Here is a 17,839-nt window from a genome sequence, read left to right on the forward strand (position 1 = left end):
AGCCGCCCGCCCCCCACCACCGTACCGCATGCCAAGCCAGGAGCAGGCGTCCTCGCCCCCCCATCCCAAGGCAGCAGCCGCAGAGAGCCGCGGTGTGCCCCCGCGCGTGTGACCTTGGGCTTCTTTACCACCCCAGATACGACGACTACCACCACGAGCGCTGGCACAGGGTCCATCCCGCCATGGCAACAGCAGCAGGCGGCTGCCGCAGCTTCTCCAGGAGCCCCTCAGATGCAAGGCAACCCCACTATGGTGCCCCTGCCCCCAGGGGTCCAGCCGCCTCTGCCGCCCGGGGCCCCTCCCCCTCCGCCGCCTCCGCCGCCTGGTTCCGCCGGCATGATGTATGCCCCGCCCCCTCCTCCTCCGCCTCCCATGGACCCTTCTAACTTTGTCACCATGATGGGCATGGGGGTGGCGGGCATGCCACCCTTCGGGATGCCTCCAGCTCCCCCACCGCCTCCACCACAGAACTAGACTCGGTTTTTTAAGAAAATATATATTATATAGAGAGAATTGGTCTCGTTTAAACACACGCCGAACCTCACCATATGGAGCCAGACATTGGGACGCACGCATGTGATTGTGTGCACGCATGTGTGTGTGTGCACGCACCGGGCTGGGCCAAGCGACTGAGGCCTCACTTAGGAACGGGCAGGTGGTAGTAGGGGCGCCAGCTTGGGCTCTCCTGGCGCCCCGTAGCATCGAGTGTCTTCTTTGTCTTCTTTCTCTCCTCACCCAAATCCCTTTGCCTCTCCCCAAACCGGGCCGCCAGGATCCCTCCCCGCGGCGGCGATGGCCCGAGCCATGAGAGTGAGGACTTTCCGCGCCCATTGGTGACCCTTCCAGGCAGACAGCCTCAGCAGCGCCCCTGGTGGACAGGATGGTTCGGCAAAGCAGCCTGAGTTATTTTTATGGATGGAATCGGAACACGCTGGCTCCATATTGTGAAATTTTTTATTAATTTTTTCTTTTTCCTTTGTTATTTCCTTATCTTTTCCTTTCTTCAGACTCCGTCCAAGGAGATGCTCTCCCTGGTCTTCTGCTGCAATTAGATTCCTTTCCCTTTTTCATTCCTCGTTCTTCTCTTTCTAAGGAGAGAGGAACAAATGGTTCATAGGCAAAGGCTTTTGGCCACTAATGTCAGGCTAGTGGGGGGTTCCTTTGGTTCTGAGATTTTCAAGGTGCCATAGTCGCCCTAAGATTTTTTTTTTCCTAATTTTAAGCATGGGGTTTTGTCTCTGTCACCTTTGTAGACTAGTGGGTTGACCCCCAGGTCCAGGGTCCATTTCCGTCCTGGCATCCCTGCCAGCAGTCGGGGCCACCTACGCCGCTGTGGGCTTGTCTGCCAGCCAGGAGCGCCCTTTCCACACCCCTGAGCACCTGAGCTGCCTCAGATTCCATTTGTTCCTCTCTTTCCTGGAAGGCTTCCTTTTCAAATTTATTTTAGTCCCGAATGTCAGTGTTTTGCAGTGTCTAGGGGTTTGAGCCCTTTGTCTTCCGTTCTGCTTCCTTTTTTTCCTCCTTCCTCTTCATGGTGTGATTATGTTGACAATAATGTATAATGCGCGTTCTCTTCACTGGTTTATCTGCAGAAATTTCTCTGGGCTTTTTTTTTTTTTTTTTTTTTTTTTTTTTTGGTGTATGATTCAACACTGCGTTAAAGGGGGATGTTCCATTGAATAAAAGAGCAGTGTGGTTTTCTGGGTCTGTTTATTTCCCTTTATTTTAAATCCCCTCTGCCACCATCAGCACCAGCACCAGTTAGTTACCTTACCTGCGTTGAGCTCCTGGCCACACTTGTTCTTTTCTTCCTGGAGAGCCTCTGGGACCTTCATTAAGGAAGCCCCCATCTACCTCCCTGTGCAGTTTCGCTGGGGGAAGCTGGTGTGTGGGCGGCCCCACCTCCTCCCTCTGCCTTAGTAGTTAATGGCTGAGAACCTGGTGACCCCCTCCCTGGTCTCTCTTCTCGAAGGCCCTTTCCCTGGGGCTTGGACCTCCCCATGTGATGAGCTCCAGTTGTGATTAGTACCTGGAAGCTGCCACCTGACTGTGAGGTCCTGGGCTTAGGGAGGCATCGGCACTAAAGGTCAAGCCAACTAATCCTGCCTGTAAGGCTCAGAGCTGCTAAAGTTAAAACCGTTAAGTGGCTTTTTCTCTCTCTGCTGGTGACTCGCAGCCTGCCACACTGCAGGCTTCGGGGAGAGGTGGGGCAGGAGAAGGGGACTCACCTTGTGCTTTGTAAGCACTTTGCAGAGGGTCTCAGGCTGTTTTGGTCTTTCGTGTCTGGGGTGGTAGATAGGGCCATGGTGGCACCAGAAAAATCTACCTCAGGACATAACATGGGGCAGTTGAGGGTCTTGTTCAGCTGCTGCTGTTTTGCTACAGTTCCCCTGGGGAGAGCTGAATTGGGGCCTGCCCTTTCCCACTAGCTTTCCTTCCTTCCAGGAGGCTGAGGGACAGCAAGCTCCTGTTGCCCACGGCTCCTGGCCAGTGGGGACAGCACAACACTGGCCTGGGCTGCTTTCCAGCTTCAGGCTGGGGCTGGCCACTGCTGTTTTATCTGGAGCAGAGCCTGCGTGTCTGGGCTCTATCCAGGGTGCCTCTGTTTGCTGTAGGCCCTGCAGGGGTTAATGAAGCCTCAGAACCCAGACCTTTTCCCTGGGTCTTCCTAAGCAAGCCCTAAACTTCAGTTGACTGAAAGGGAGCAGGGAGATCTTTTCTCTTTGTTCTTAGGTGACAGAATGGGGGCAGGGCCTGGCAACTCTTTTTGACCTCGGCTTCATCTCATTGCTTCCCCCCACAAGCTTGGTTTCCCTGGTGGGCTCATGGGGCAGTTAATTAGCTCTTTGAAGCTCTGGAAGAGGCAAAGTGGCGCTATGTGGGTTTTAGAAATAAAATCAATAAATGACTTAACCACAGCCCAGCTATCTCCGTTTCTCTCCCCTGGGGCCAGCTCCATTCCTGTGCTCGCTCCCTTTCTGTTCCCTGCCGTCAGCTTTCGTTAAGGTTTTGGAGGGTAACAAGTGGCTGAAAGAGGCATCAGTGGCCTTTTTCCAAGCAGCTCAAGGCCCTGAAATGGAAGAGAGAGAGCAGGAAGGCTTGGCCCTCGGAACCACAGCAAGCACCTGCCTTTGTGGTGGAACGGGAGGGAGAAGTGCTCTCCCACCTGCCTTGGACACCTAGGGTAGAGAAGAGCCCTCTACTTGACCCTGTTTCTGTTCTGCTGCAGCAGCAGTGTCTCTCCACCCCCTCAAAGCTAGGTTGGTGGAAGGAATGTCGGTTGGGAAAGGTCACTGTCAGGACTCTGTTACTGAGACCCAGCCAAGGGCTCTGGAGAAACCCAAGATTGGTCCCAGGAAGGAGGCAGGATTTCTGATTAGAAACCTAGTCGGACGTAAACAACCTTGAGTTATTTCAGGTTGGGAAAGTGCTCTCAGGGTTCTTTAAAATCTGTGCATATGCAACACTAATGAGGGTGAAAGGGGAGAAGGACTTGGGGAAACAGGTCAGTTTCAGCCGTCAAGTTTCCATCATGCTGGGCAGGGGGAAGCAAAATAAAAGGGGCTCCTGAGGTGGCGTCACCTTTGGAAAAGACTGGAAAGTTTGAGTGGGTGCCAATGACGCAACAAAGACCAAAAGAACCCACAAGAAAGGTAGTTGGTGAAACCAGTTCAAAGCACATCTGTTTCCCAAGAGAAACAGGATGTGTCCCAGTTCAGCAAGTGCCTCGAGTGCAGGGGCAGGGTGAGTACTAAGTACTAAGTTGATGAGCAGGGAGGGGGTGTGGATTGAGTTGACGTGGGGAGCAGGATAAGAAGCTAGGAATGCTCTGTTAGGAGCAGGTCCATAGTGGCAGGAAAATTAGCGGTCAGTGCAAAGGTTGGTGTGGCCAGAGCATGCAGCCACAGTTGGGGCATGAGGTGACAACATGGGGAACTGGCACTACCTTGTCGACAGCTGTGCCAAGGAGCTTCTGAGCTCTACCCGGCCTTCCACAAGGAACCACAGGCCAGGCAGCCCAAGATGCTGGCCAAGCGCAGAGACCAGGTGCTCGGTGGAGGTTGGGGTGAACCTCCCCAGAGGCACAGCCCAGGAGGAAAGGCTGAGGGTGGGAACTGTGAGACCTGAGAGCCACCAGGCATTCTTTTGAAATACAAGGTGTAAAAAACTTAAAATGCAAACGTTTTACGAGGAAGTTTTCTATGTTCTCATGGCATCTGTGCAGATGTGTTTTGGTGTTCTCTTCATGGTCTTTTTTCTCTGCTCTGGAGCACGCACTATGGAAGACCAGAACAGACGCTATTTGGGAGTAGGGGTAGAGCAGAGCTTGGCCTTTGGAAGACTTGGAGTTTGGCCCCCATACTAGGGTGGTAATTCCAGGGCTGGGTCTGCTGTGGCGCAGAGAGTCCTCAGAAACTGCTTGGCCTTCCTTGAACCAGACTCAATAGCATTCTGCTGCTGTCCCGGTCTCTGACCTGCTTCCTTGGCCCTCAGACCAGAGCACCCACTTCTCCCCTTCCGCCGGCCCACCGCCCGGCCCCGGGAAGCCCAGGCATCCTTTGAAATAGCACCAAGCCCTGGGCTCCTTTTGCTCAAAGAACAAAGCAGGATCTGAGGTCAGCCTCCACAAGACTAGGAGGCAGTGGCTGGAGGAAGCAGGGATTTATATTCTCACTTGAGAGTATACATTTCTTGAAGGAATTCAAGGCTCAGAAAAGTAAAGCAACCAGCCTAAGTTCCCACAGCAAATCAGTGCTGGGACCAGGACACCAGCAGTGAATTGGGGGCAGCCAAAGCCGCAAAAGGAAGGATCTGTAGCTGCCAGGCCATGAGGAGGAATGGTGTAACATTCCTGGGGTGCAGGAGCTCCCATTTTACGGGTGAAGTCACATTTGTGAACCTGGCCCCCTTTTTGTTTTTTATACAGCAGGTTCTTATTAGTCATCAACTTTATATACATCAGCGTATACATGTCAATCCCACTCGCCCAATTCAGCACACCACCATCCCCACCCGCCCGCAGTTTTCCCCCCTTGGGGTCCATACGTTTCTGGCCCACTCTAGGCCTGTCCAGTGTGAGGCCTCAGGTGGGAGAAATGAATGGGAGAAGGCCTTCACTCAGTCACCTGGCAGCTGCGTCATGGGGAGACCTAATGCCACTGGCCAATGTTGTGTGTGTGTGTCTGTGTAGGGGGTGCTTCAGTTCTACCCCTGTGGGCCACAGGACTGCAGTTCCCAGGGACCCCTGCTCCAGGCTGGTGGCCTCCAGCCAAAGCTGGCCTGTAATCTGACCGTCCCTCTCAAAAGGTCACTTCAGAGGTCCTTTGAGGGACAGCAACAGGGGGAGCTCAGAGTGACTTGACTTTGTGGGGGGGTGGGGCGGGGAGGGGCCCTGCCTCAGGCGACCTCCCCATACCACCCCTGGAACCCGGGGTCCCGGTCCCCCTTCAACCAGCCACCCAGTCCTCTGCTAGCTGCCCTTCTTCTGTTTGGGGTATCCTGATCCTCAGCGCCTGGGCCTTCAGCCTGTGGGGAGTCCTGGCCCCTCTTGCCACGTGTGTCCTCCCCACCCGGGTGCAGGGCCACCGTGGAAGCTTGACCAGCGGGCATCCCGCATGTGGTTTGCAGCCTCTTGTGTGAAGGTCTAGAACCGAAGTCAAGCTGCTCTGATGGAGGCCGGGCCTCCTGTCACCTGTCCTCCTTGACAGCGCCCTCAGCCTCTCCAGGGAGTCCTGATTGAGGGCCTGCAATCAGGCTGCATCCTTCATCTATAACCCAGGACAGGGGCCCAGATCAGGGCGGCCTCAGCCAAAGTCACAGCCCAGAGGCTCCAGTCAAGCCTCAGGCCTCTCAAGCCAGCGCTCTGCCTGCTGCATCTTGTCTCTGACCCTGCAAAAAAGGCAGGGACGGGGACAGAAGACAGCAGACCCCAGTGTGTGAGGCCTGGAGGAAGTGGGTCAGCACAGGGCTGCGAATGAGCCAGGGTGGCCCTCCCTGCCCCTCCTCCCCTCACCCCAAAATAGCTCCCCGAGTGGCCAAGCCAAGACCGACCCATCAAGGGAGGAGGCGGGGCACGTTGCCCAGAGCCAGGCTTTAAAGCACCAGCCGGCTGGGGCTCTCTACTCCCTGGCTGGAGGCACCGCTCAGGCCGCCCGCCTGCCCACACAGTCAGTCCGGCCCGCCCTCCCGCAGCCATGTCCCGGCCCCTGACAGACCAGGAGAAGAGAAAGCAGATCAGCGTGCGTGGCCTGGCTGGCGTGGAGAACGTGACCGAGCTGAAGAAGAACTTCAATCGGCACCTGCATTTCACCCTCGTGAAAGACCGCAATGTGGCCACCCCTCAAGACTACTACTTTGCGCTGGCCTACACCGTGCGTGACCACCTCGTGGGCCGCTGGCTCCGCACGCAGCAGCACTACTACGAGAAGGACCCCAAGGTGCTGCTTGCGGCACCCCGGGAGGGGAATGGGCTGGGTGCCCTGCCTGGGGGCTGGGAGATCTTGACCAAGTGGCAGCCCCTCCCTGGGGTCAGGGCTCTCTGCAGCAAAATAAAGGGTCATTCCAGGTTCCTGAGGTTGGAGGATCCAGGGGTGCCAGGGGCAATGGGTTGCTGGGGCAACCCACGGGGAGAAATCTGGGATGGGGGCAGGTCAGGGGGCTCGGGTCAGGTAGGCTGGTTGCAGAGGCCCAGGGCTCACTCAGAGAATGGAGGGGATTCTGGGGGACATGAAGGCCCCTGTGGCCTGGGTTGGACCCTAAGTGGAAGGACATATCATTGAATGCGTGCGTGGTGTGTGTGCTGGTGCAGCGCATGGGGCGCAGCTGGGGCAGCTGCGGTGGTGAGATCAAATGTCTGTTGGGGTCACTGGTAAATGTCAGCAACCTGACACTTCTGGGCAGGCGTGGGGGAGGGCCAGGGAGGGGACCCAGGGAACCAGGAGACCAGGCACCATCAGCATCCTGGATCCTGGCAGCTCTCCGTCCCCTTCTTGGGACTGAGGCTTGAGGGCCAGGGGGCCCTCTGCAAGGACGGGAGGTGGCCGACTCTAGCCTTGAGTCATGTGTGACCTTGGGCCAATGACTTTTTTCTCTGGGCTTGGCTTTCCCTTTTGGGGAGCACTTGGAGGGGCTTCCCTATATTCTGACCCCCTGATGGGCTGTTGGCAGGATTGCATGCAATGGAAGGAGTTCCTACCTCTCCTAGGCACCTCTCCTAGCCCCTGAGGTAGATATGGCCAGCCCCATTTTCCAGATGAGGAAACTGAGGCTCAGAGAAGAAAAGTGATTTGTCCAAAGTCAGAAGAAATGCTGGGACCAGAATCTTGCGTGTTGGGTCCCAAAGCCTGAGAAGGGGGGAGAAATGGAGGCAGGGCTGGAACATGCTGGGGCCTAGGAGTGGGGCAGGAAGTATGAGAGGTGCAGGCCCGGCTGGGCCTGGCTGAATGTTAGTGGGTGGCCTTGACGCCCTTCCCTCCACCTCCCCACCTGTCTCTCCGGGCAGAGGATCTACTACCTGTCTCTGGAATTCTACATGGGCCGGACGCTACAAAACACCATGGTGAACCTGGCCTTGGAGAATGCCTGTGATGAGGCCACCTACCAGGTGTGTAGGGGTGGGGCAAGCCTTGGGGCTTGGGAGATTGACCTGCTGGCCCTTGGCCCTGACGCCTGCCATACCCTCCCGCCTCTAGCTGGGCCTGGACATGGAGGAGCTGGAGGAAGTCGAGGAGGACGCAGGGCTGGGCAACGGGGGCCTGGGCCGGCTGGCGGGTAAGTGAGCAGGGTGGCAGGGGATTGGGCAGAAGGGTTCCTTTGTGCTGCGTCTCATATGACACCCACCTCCATGCACACCCCTAGCCTGCTTTCTGGACTCCATGGCGACGCTGGGCCTGGCTGCCTATGGCTACGGGATCCGCTATGAGTTTGGGATTTTTAACCAGAAGATCTCTGGGGGTTGGCAGGTGAGTGACCTTGGGCCCTGACCTTGTTGTTATGATGGAGAAGACCCCTATTTGTTCATTCATCTGCACATAGATCCAGAACCAGCCCCAGCCTTGGTGGAAAACATCCTTGCCCCTTCCCCCTGGCCCCAAGCCAGTTGTTAGCTCTGGGGATAGGAGGTCCATACCTGTGGAATGTCTCAGATTCTCATACACACATGGTGTCCCCGTGGATATTCCACCAGACCAGGGGCCCACCTACCCCAAAGCCCTTCATTTACACCCTCCCTGTATAGGGCACATTAGGGCCACTGCTCCTGGCCTACTCACCACCTGCTGTGGTGTGAGCCTGGCTCTGACACTGCCTTCCTTTCTCCCCTGACCTGCCTTGGGTTCAGATAGAGGAGGCTGATGACTGGCTTCGCTACGGCAACCCCTGGGAGAAGGCCCGACCCGAGTTCACACTGCCTGTGCACTTCTATGGCCGAGTGGAGCACACCAACCAGGGGGCCAAGTGGGTGGACACGCAGGTGAGGGGGAAGTCAGGGAGCGGGGTGTGGTGGTCGGGAAATCTAGTGAGGGAGAGGGGAGGAGGTTCTAGAGGAAACAGGGAGAAACAAGGAAAGAGCCTGGAGGCTACTGGACCTAGTGCTATTTTATAATGGATGCCACTGAGGCTCAGAGAGGTTAAGTGACTTATTCGAGGTCACACAGCTAGAACTAGGAGAGGCTGGAGACAGGGTAACAGGGGAGCCAGACCAAGTGCAGAGCCTGGGAGGAGGAGAGAGGCCACCCTGCTCTACCAATGCTTCTCCCCTGACCTGGCTCCTTTCCACCACTCCACAAGACTCATCAAAGAATAATCACGGAGTCTTGGCTTCCCTGCACATCTGAACTGGGGGCTTGATGGGAAACAAAGCAACAGCCTAGAAACGGGGACAGGGGAGAAACTTAAAAGCCTGGAGAGGGCAATTGACTTGTTCAAGGTCACAGAGCAAGTTAGAGGGGACCTAAAGCTAAACGAGGTGTCCAAATCCCAGCTCAGCCAGTCCTCTTGCTGTGGCTGCAGGTCATCAGCCTCCAGATGGCTGCACAGCAACCTCTAGGCTTTCAGAATCTAGAGTTTGTTCTGCTGTCATCCACGCTAAGGTCTAGCAGGGCTCTGGCTGCCGGCCTAGCTCTATGCTCTTGGGCCAGTCCCTTCCCTCTCTGAGCTGCAGCTTTCACTCTGCTCCAATCAGGGGCTACTTAATGTTGGGGAGGGAGGCGTGGGTGTGCCCCTGCCCCATGGTAACAGGCAGCTATCAGCAGCAATTATTGATGTTTGCTAATTGTGGGAGGTGGGGCCAGCATTAGTCACTGCTAATCAGCCCTGTGGTCAACCAGGCATAAGCGCTTTGGATGGCCTTGACCTCTGTGACCCCCTCAGCCAGGCCCCATGATTCCCCCCAGCCCTTCCATGAGTCCAGAGTGTCCTCTAGACTGTGCTCAGGCCAGCGGCCAGCTCATCGCCATCATGGTGGAGTGGCCACCAACAGGGACCCGCCCTGGGCTCCGAGCTCATCCCCGCCTCCTCCTGGAATCTTCACAACAGCCCAGCAAGGAGGGGCACGGTGGTGTGGGGAGGCACTGGGAAGTCCTCTCCTTATGGATGAGGTCCAGAGAGGTTGGCGGGGCTGCTTGTGGTCACCCAGAGTTGGGACTAGAACCCGGCATGGGGAGTTGGGGGAGTGCAGTGACAGAGCACGGAGTTCCGGCTCTCAGGGCCTCTCGGGCATGGCAGATGCCCACCTCTTGACGCCACACCGGGTGCCCCGCAGGTGGTGTTGGCCATGCCTTATGACACACCCGTGCCCGGCTACCGCAACAACATCGTCAATACCATGCGCCTGTGGTCTGCCAAGGCCCCCAATGACTTCAACCTCAAGGACTGTGAGTTCAGCCAAAGTCAGCAGCCCCTGCCCACCCCGGCCCACACTCGACCCAAGCCTGACCCTGTCCCCACGTTCGTTCCTCAGTCAACATCGGTGGCTACATCCAGGCTGTGCTGGACCGCAACCTGGCTGAGAATATCTCCCGTGTCCTGTATCCCAATGACAACGTATGTTACCCCCTGGGCTGGGGACAGGAAGCCAGAGTGCATGGGAGAGGGCAGGAGAAGGGGAGTGACACTTGCCGGTGCCCTAGTCACACCTAAGTCATATTGCTGGCCCCTGTGTGTCCTGTTCTTCCCCCAAGTTCTTTAAGTGGAAGGATGCCTGAGTCCTGGGGGCAGCAGGTTAGGGTGGGGCACTTTGGATGAGCCGCTCCCTGGTAACACCCACAATACTCCTGGTCCTTAGCCCTCCCTCCTGCTACCATCCACATTGCTGCTTCTTGGTGGGAGAAAGACCCCTGGGTCCCTGAGGTGGGGCAGCTCAGGCTGGCTCAGGAATCTTGGTGTGGGTGGGAGTCTCCCCTGGCCACACCCACAGCAGTGTTAGGCCACCACCTTGACTCCACCCTGCCTGGCACTGTCCCCAGTTCTTTGAGGGGAAAGAGCTGCGGCTGAAGCAGGAGTACTTCGTAGTGGCTGCCACGCTCCAGGACATCATCCGCCGCTTCAAATCCTCCAAGTTCGGCTGCCGAGACCCTGTGCGCAGGAGCTTCGACGCCTTCCCAGATAAGGTACCAGGCCCCGGGGAAGGCCAGCCTCTACACCTCCTGGGATGGGTGCCGTCTCTCCTCCCTCCAGTCTCAGCCTGAACCACCCATTTTACAGATGAGGACGTGGAGCCTGGGTGTTGGGGGTGGGTGTGGGGGGATCTGCTCGCGATCCTCAATAAAACCTCGCTCCCCTCTTCCTCCTGCCCCATACCTGGCCCCCGTGAGGGCCTCCACCCCCAGCTCAACCGTAGAACCATGAGGGGCCCTGGGGGGGGGTGCTCTGAAGGGGCAAATGACAGCGATCATAGCCTTGGTTTGGAGCCCAGACTGACTCCAATGCCCCCCCGCCCCCAGGTGGCCATCCAGCTCAATGATACCCACCCCTCCTTGGCCATCCCCGAGCTGATGAGGATTCTGGTGGACCAGGAGCGGCTGGACTGGGACAAGGTGGGCTTCAGGGCCCCTCCTGCACCCCTGCCTCACCCTCTGCATCTCAGGGTTCCCCTCCCAGGCTGGGGAGTGGAAAGATGTGGGTGGAGCCCCCACTGCACAGACGGCAGTGTGAGGCCCAGAGGGCGGGTGTCCCAGAACCTGGCACGGCAGAGACAGGGCCAGGGCTCTTGGCTGCGCAGTGTGTGTGGAGAGCCATCCGGCTTAAGCCCGGGGGTCCTTCCTCGCCATCCCATCTGTCAGGCATGGGACATGACTGTGAAGACCTGTGCCTATACCAACCACACGGTGCTGCCCGAAGCCCTGGAGCGCTGGCCCGTGCACCTCATAGAGACCCTGCTGCCTCGGCACCTCCAGATCATCTATGAGATCAACCAGCGCTTCCTTAATGTGAGTGGAGGAAGCGTGGGGTGGAGGGTGGGGCGTGGAGGGCATGGAAAGCATGGCTCCTGAGACTCTGGCAGGGAGGGCTGTGGACAGAGACCTGGGGATAGGGTAGGGGCTGGAAACCTGGGTCCTGGGTCCCCGTCCTAGCTCTGAGCTCTCCTGGCACAGCGGGTGGCGGCTGCGTTCCCAGGGGATATAGACCGGCTGAGGCGCATGTCGCTGGTGGAGGAGGGCGCGGTGAAGCGCATCAACATGGCGCACCTGTGCATCGCCGGTTCACATGCTGTCAATGGCGTGGCTCGCATCCACTCCGAGATCCTCAAGAAGACCACGTAAGACCCGCTCCCCAGACACCGCCCCTCCTGCTGGACCCCCGCTCACCCCCTCACTGCCCGGCACCGGCCATTCACAGTTGCCCTCAGCTGGCCCCTTCCACGGGTGGCACCGCTCTTACAAGCATCATAGCCTTGCCGTCCAGTCCAGTCCTGTCCCCAGATGACCCCTCTTACACACAGCACCCTCCCCTCCAGGCCCCTTTCATCAAGAGACCAGGGTAGGGGCCCCAGGGAGGAGGCCTTCATCCCACAGGGCTGATTGGTGATCCCCCGACCCCATCCTATAGCTTCAAGGACTTCTATGAGCTAGAGCCTCATAAGTTCCAGAATAAGACCAACGGCATCACTCCTCGGCGCTGGCTGGTTATGTGTAACCCTGGGCTGGCAGAGGTCATTGCTGAGGTGAGCGTTCACGTATGGCCAGTAGGGGTCAACACGGTCACCGCAGGGAGCATCTGGGTGTGGTTGTGTATGTGGTTCACTGTAGGGCACCCATCTGAGGGCTGAAGTCCATCCTGCACTGTGTTCCCCAAGCCTTGCATCTGTCTGGAGGAGGGGAACCGTTTTCTTACTTGCATGAGAGTGCCTGTGGGCGAATGGAGGCCCTGGCTATGAAGGTCAACCTGGTGGAGTTCACAGTCTAATGGAGGGGTTATCAGCAGGTCACATCTGGAGTGAGACCAGAAAGGGGCAGAGAGTGGGAGCGGGGCCCTGAGGTCAATGCCTGTCAGAGGAAACAGCCAAGAGGAAGGCCTGTGGGGTCAGATGGGGGTCAGCCATCAGAGCTCAAGGTCAGGAGGGGAGGAAAGATGCACATACATGTACCATCCCCCAGCTGGGAGGCTGCAGAGGAAAGAGCTGTCTGCAGTGGATGGGGCTTGGTTGACCTGGAAAGGGACCCCTCTGTGAGGGAGGACGGAGGAGGGATATGGGCCTAACTGAGAGCTATCTTCCCACAGCGCATCGGGGAGGACTACATCGCAGACCTGGACCAGCTGCGCAAACTGCTCTCCTATGTGGATGATGAAGCCTTTATCCGGGATGTGGCCAAAGTGAAGCAGGTGAGGAGCGCTGCAACCTGGGACAGACTCCTGTGCCAGGGCTTGAGTGGAGGGTGCTGGAGGGGCCGGATGTCTGAGTCAGGAATGGCCGATAGAGCTCATCTCTTCTGCAACCTCAGGCCATTGGTAGAAGTTGCCTGGAGTCAGTCCATGGTGGGAAGGCATCATCTGACCTCACTGGAAGAGTGCTGACATTGATTAGCAATGTCTGCCCTGATGCAGGAGTGGATGAAGGTGGCAAGGGAGACTTCTATCCTCACCTTCCTGGGAAAGAAATGAGACTGTAGGATTTCCTGAGACTGAGGCCTATTGGTGAGCTCTCTCCACTCCCCTGCCTTCAGGAAAACAAGTTAAAGTTCTCTGCGTACCTAGAGAAGGAATACAAAGTCCACATCAACCCCAACTCGCTCTTCGACATCCAGGTGAAGCGGATTCACGAATATAAACGCCAGCTCCTCAACTGCCTCCATGTCATCACAATGTACAACCGTGAGTGGCAGGGTTCCCTCTGGCTCCCGGTTCCCCCCTCTGTGTACCTCCCAGGATACTATATACTTCCTGATCAACATCTCCGTTGACCTCAGGATAACTCTTGGGACATGGAATTATCCCCATTTCACAGATGGGCAAACTGAGGCTCAGAAGGGGAGGAAGTGACAGATCTGAGGTCACAAAACAAGTGATTGCCCAAGTCAGGGCTACTGTCTCCCAGCCCAGCCCTGGCTGGATGAGTGCTGTCAGGTGTTACTGCCTAGAGGGAAAACCTGGCCCACTCACTGGATCCCTTTGTTTCTCCACAGGCATCAAGAAGGATCCCAATAAGTTTTTTGTGCCTCGGACTGTGATGATTGGAGGGAAGGTGAGAAGCTGGGCTGCAGACCATGGCTGTGGGTCTTTGATATCCAGGTTGATGTCAGCCTGGCTGGGTTGCAGGATGGGGGAGGTCAGGCTGTGGAGCTGACCCCAGACTGTGCTCCCACAGGCTGCACCTGGGTACCACATGGCCAAGATGATCATCAAACTCATTACAGCCATTGGGGATGTGGTCAACCACGACCCGGTGGTGGGAGACCGCCTCCGCGTGATCTTCCTGGAGAACTACCGAGTCTCACTGGCCGAGAAAGGTGGAATGCCGCCACTGGGGACCCTAGGGAAGCTCTGATTAGTTCAGTCCCAGGAAGAGATATTAATCTCCTCTTCTTAGGGTGCTTGCACTTCAAGGAAGAATCTGGAGAGGACAATACTCAAATCATGAGGATGTCCCTTTAATGGTGGTATGGGGTGAAATTATAGGGGAGATGGGCCTCAGTGGTGCCCTTTAAATCGCACAGTGGAGCTGGGGGGGGTGGGGGGAGTCCAGGTTAGGTCCCAGATGTTCAAGAGTCAACAAGAGGTGGCGGGGCGGGGCGGGGCAGGGCAGTGAGAGAGAGACTTAGTTGGTTAAGACTGGAGCGTTGGGGGGGAGGGGACTGTGAATCTGGCTAGGCCTAGGGCCAGACTAACTCCAGAGTCTCTAGCTAGTCTGGGGCTCTTCCTGGAGCTGAGCTTGTCCCCTGCCGCCCCCCCCCCCCCCCCCCCCCCACAGTGATCCCGGCTGCTGACCTTTCCGAGCAGATCTCTACTGCGGGCACTGAGGCCTCAGGCACTGGCAACATGAAGTTCATGCTCAATGGGGCTCTGACCATTGGCACCATGGATGGGGCCAATGTGGAGATGGCAGAAGAGGCGGGAGAGGAGAACTTCTTCATCTTCGGCATGCGGGTGGAGGACGTGGAAAGGCTTGACCAGAGAGGGTATGGGCTGCGAGGTTCACAGTCTGTGCGCAGGAGGCACCAAGGTGCGACTGCTGGAGGGGAGAGCCGGGAGCAAGCGGCATGACTGGAGAGGCTGGTCCAGGCTGCACAAGGTCTTAGTTATGGCCATCACGAGTCTAGAAAATGTTTGAGGTAGCTTATAACAAATAAGGTTAATGAAATGGAAAAAGAAAGAAGTAACAAAGAACTGAAGGAAAAGGAAGAGAAAATAACATCAACCCTAAGAGATAATATCATTTCTGGAATTGGAAGTAAAGTGAAATTCTTAGCTCCCTGGCAGCCATGGCAAAAAGGGAAATATGAGTACAGTAGTTATAGCTGTGCTTGTGGTCAGAAACATAGATCTTCAGAGAAGACATTTGCCTGGCATTACATTTTTTTTTTTTGCGGTACGCGGGCCTCTCACTGCTATGGCCTCTCCCGTTGCGGAGCACAGGCTCCGGACGCACAGGCTCAGTGGCCATGGCTCACGGGCCCAGCCGCTCCGCAGCATGTGGGATCTTCCCAGACCGGGGCACGAACCTGTGTCCCCTGCATCGGCAGGCGGACTCTCAACCACTGCGCCACCTGGCATTACATTACACTGCGCCACCTGGCATTACATAAAGCCCCTGGCATTACATTTTTAACATTTTAAAATATGATTTTTTATTATCATAAAAGCAGTACATCCTCACTGGTTAGAAATATACAAAGCCACAAAGAATAAAACAACTGTCATCCATAATCTCATCACCCAAATTTAAAGCCACAGTTCTCTTTTTCTTCGTGTATTTATATGTGTGTGTATATAGTTTTTAAAAGTTGGGAATAATGTATGTACAGTATTGAATCCTGTTATCTTAACATTGGTGAGGCATTTTCCATGTCATTAGTCTTCAAGATATTTTAAATGTTTGTATAGCATTCTATCTTATGTACATGGCATAACTTATTTAACTAGTTCCTTATGGTTGGACATTAAGGTTGATTTCCCCTGTCTGTTAGGATAAACGTCCCTGTGATGACTAACCTTTTACATTGATGTCCACATCTCTGATTATTTCCTTAAGATAATTATTAGAAGGGGGTATTTCTGAGTAAAAAGTATGAGTTCTTAAGCCTCCTGATACACATTGTCAAATTGTTTTCCAGAAAGTTGGCACCAGTTTACACTCCCACCAACAGCTTACAAGAGCTGGCACTGAATATTGATAGGAATTTCTCCTGTGGGGCTTGACTAGAAAGTTTAGACTTGGTCCTTTGTTGTTGTTGTTGTTGTTTTGGTTGCACCGTGTGACATGTGGGATTTTAGTTCCTTGACTAGGGATTGAACCCGCGTCCCCTGCATTGGAAGTGTGGCAGACTTGGTCCTTTGGACAGGAAGGAAATGTGAAATGTTTTGAGCAAAGTCCAACATGTTCAGAACTAGGCTCCAGATGGACACTTTTGGCTGCAGGAGGGAGGCTTGACTGGAGGGAACAATGTCTAGGTGGGGGACCAGTGTGGGGCTGACACCAGACGGCAGGGGGAGTCCCCTGCAGCAGGCCAGTGCTGGGGATGGGGATTAGGGACATTGTTGAGGAGGCGGACTTGGTTTCTGGTTGGAAGAGAGAAAGGGGGGAAAGAGATGACACTGGTCTTGAGAGATTTGAACCCAGGTGGCTCAGGAACAGATTGTGCTGCCTTAGGAAGTGGGACACTGGAGGAAAGTTGGTGCCAGGCACAGCGATGAGCTTGGCTGGACGGTTTGAACTTAAGGATGTTCCTCAGGATATACCTGTTCACTCCTTCTGGGGCCTGAAAGTGAGGCCAGGGATGGACTGTGGATGGTGGGGGAGAAAAGCCATTCACGGAGGAAAGAAACCTGTTGTGAGACAGTGGTGGTGTGTGGGTTGGTTTGGGGCCTTTGGCTCTGACACTGCCTTTCTCTCCTCTCTAGACCTCAGTTTCCTCATCCACAAAGTTGGGGGTGAAAAGCTGAGCTGAGAAGGGAGGGGGCCTCTTGGAAAGGCCTCCAGAGGGAGCGTGGCAGCTGCAGGGAGGGCAGTAGCAGGCTGGGCCTGGGTTTTGGCCCTGGGGCTTGGAACTTCCCGGATTTTTGCTGGAGGAGGAGGAGCCAGGAACCCATTTCCAGGGCACTGACTACGGCTCTTCCCCAACAGGTACAATGCCCAGGAATACTATGACCGAATTCCAGAGCTTCGGCACATCATTGACCAGCTGAACAGTGGCTTCTTCTCCCCCAAACAGCCCGACCTGTTCAAGGCCATTGTCAACATGCTCATGCACCATGACCGGTGAGCTGGCCGGCCAGGAAACTGCGCACGTGGGGCTGCTGGGCTCAGTAGGGCTCAGGTGCGGTGGGGAGGCTGGACAGGGCTTCTGGGCAGTTGGGACTAGATTCCTTTGGAAGCAGCATCACTGTTCAGGTCCCCAGAAATCCAGTGGGACAGGATGGGCTTGGCCCTTGACCTCATGAAACTTCCTGCTTCTCCATTCCCCTCCAGGTTTAAAGTCTTTGCAGATTATGAAGAGTACATTAAATGCCAGGAGAGAGTCAGTGCCCTGTACAAGGTGAGGGGTCCTGGGCCAGGAGTTGGCAGGGCTTTGGTGGCCCTGGTTGGGATGAGGTGGTAGGTGGGGACCCCACTGGCAGAGCAAACCCAGAGCTCCCTTTTGGCTTGTAGAACCCGAGAGAGTGGACGCGGATGGTGATCCGGAACATAGCCACCTCTGGCAAGTTCTCTAGCGACCGCACCATTGCCCAGTATGCCAAGGAGATCTGGGGCGTGGAGCCTAACCGCCAGCGCCTGCCAGCACCTGATGAGAAGATCTGAGCCTCTAGACCAGACCCAAACCTGCCCCTGAGTCTGTTGGCAGTCCCTTGGGCAAGCTCCAGCTCCTTATCCAGAGTGTAGGGTACTGGGGTTAGATCTCTAAACCTCTTCCTGGAACCCCATTTCCCATCAGCCTTGAGATCCCAGTGTTCAGCGTGACTAAGGACACTGCTCCCGTCCTGTCCTCAGGCTCCCCGCCCGCTCCTATTTATGGGTCTGACCAACTTTACCCACTCCCCAATAAACTGGTTCTCCTTGGGAGCCTCCTTACTCCTCTCTCTGTTGGGAAATATTTTTAGCTCTGGGCGGCATAGCAGCTGCGCAGTCACCGCGCCTTACCCCGACCCGTGTCAGGTGCGTCCCCTCAGAAGCGGGGGTGGGGGGGGG

The 17,839-nt window shown here is 56.0% G+C and overlaps 2 protein-coding genes across 7 annotated transcripts in view; both read left to right on the plus strand.

The window, feature by feature from the left end:
- The window catches only part of SF1 (splicing factor 1), an 11,851-nt gene extending 10,144 nt beyond the window's left edge, over positions 1-1,707 (plus strand). The window contains exons 12-13 of one of the 4 annotated variants that reach the window (XM_007462043.1): positions 137-341; positions 773-902. In XM_007462043.1, the coding sequence (XP_007462105.1) occupies positions 137-341; positions 773-902 (335 nt within the window). Of the gene's footprint in view, positions 1-136 lie in introns of all 4 variants that reach the window. The other 3 variants (XM_007462042.1, XM_007462044.1, XM_007462045.1) reach the window with 3 other exon arrangements.
- A 4,144-nt stretch (positions 1,708-5,851) lies between these two features.
- Positions 5,852-17,742, plus strand: PYGM (glycogen phosphorylase, muscle associated). Of its 3 annotated transcripts, XM_007462046.1 has the most exons (20): positions 5,852-6,437; positions 7,502-7,603; positions 7,692-7,770; positions 7,858-7,961; positions 8,339-8,470; positions 9,761-9,872; positions 9,959-10,041; positions 10,464-10,607; positions 10,941-11,033; positions 11,280-11,426; positions 11,592-11,755; positions 12,046-12,160; positions 12,718-12,819; positions 13,161-13,308; positions 13,620-13,678; positions 13,802-13,943; positions 14,405-14,612; positions 16,778-16,912; positions 17,123-17,189; positions 17,303-17,742. In XM_007462046.1, the coding sequence occupies exons 1-20, from the start codon at positions 6,195-6,197 to the stop codon at positions 17,450-17,452; spliced, it is 2,529 nt and encodes an 842-aa protein (XP_007462108.1). In that variant the 5' UTR covers positions 5,852-6,194; the 3' UTR covers positions 17,453-17,742. The 3 variants fall into 3 exon arrangements, with proteins under 3 accessions (XP_007462108.1, XP_007462110.1, XP_007462109.1); XM_007462047.1 differs by lacking the exon at positions 7,502-7,603 and having other exon boundaries at positions 6,195-6,437; positions 17,303-17,452; XM_007462048.1 differs by lacking the exons at positions 7,502-7,603; positions 7,692-7,770 and having other exon boundaries at positions 5,856-6,437; positions 7,941-7,961; positions 17,303-17,722.
- Positions 17,743-17,839: the final 97 nt, after the last annotated feature.

The sequence above is a fragment of the Lipotes vexillifer genome, unplaced genomic scaffold (assembly GCF_000442215.2).
Source record: "Lipotes vexillifer unplaced genomic scaffold, Lipotes_vexillifer_v1.1 scaffold1129, whole genome shotgun sequence".
NCBI lineage: Eukaryota > Metazoa > Chordata > Mammalia > Artiodactyla > Lipotidae > Lipotes > Lipotes vexillifer.

What these genes read in the sequence shown, in the direction of transcription:
- PYGM (XM_007462046.1), top strand. Translation starts at nt 6,195, where the DNA reads ATGTCCCGGCCCCTGACAGACCAGGAGAAGAGAAAGCAGATCAGCGTG. An exon ending in TGGCAGAGGTCATTGCTGAG is followed by an intron (nt 12,161 to 12,717) that starts GTGAGCGTTCAC and finishes ATCTTCCCACAG; the next exon opens with CGCATCGGGGAGGACTACAT. An exon ending in GAGTCAGTGCCCTGTACAAG is followed by an intron (nt 17,190 to 17,302) that starts GTGAGGGGTCCT and finishes TTTGGCTTGTAG; the next exon opens with AACCCGAGAGAGTGGACGCG.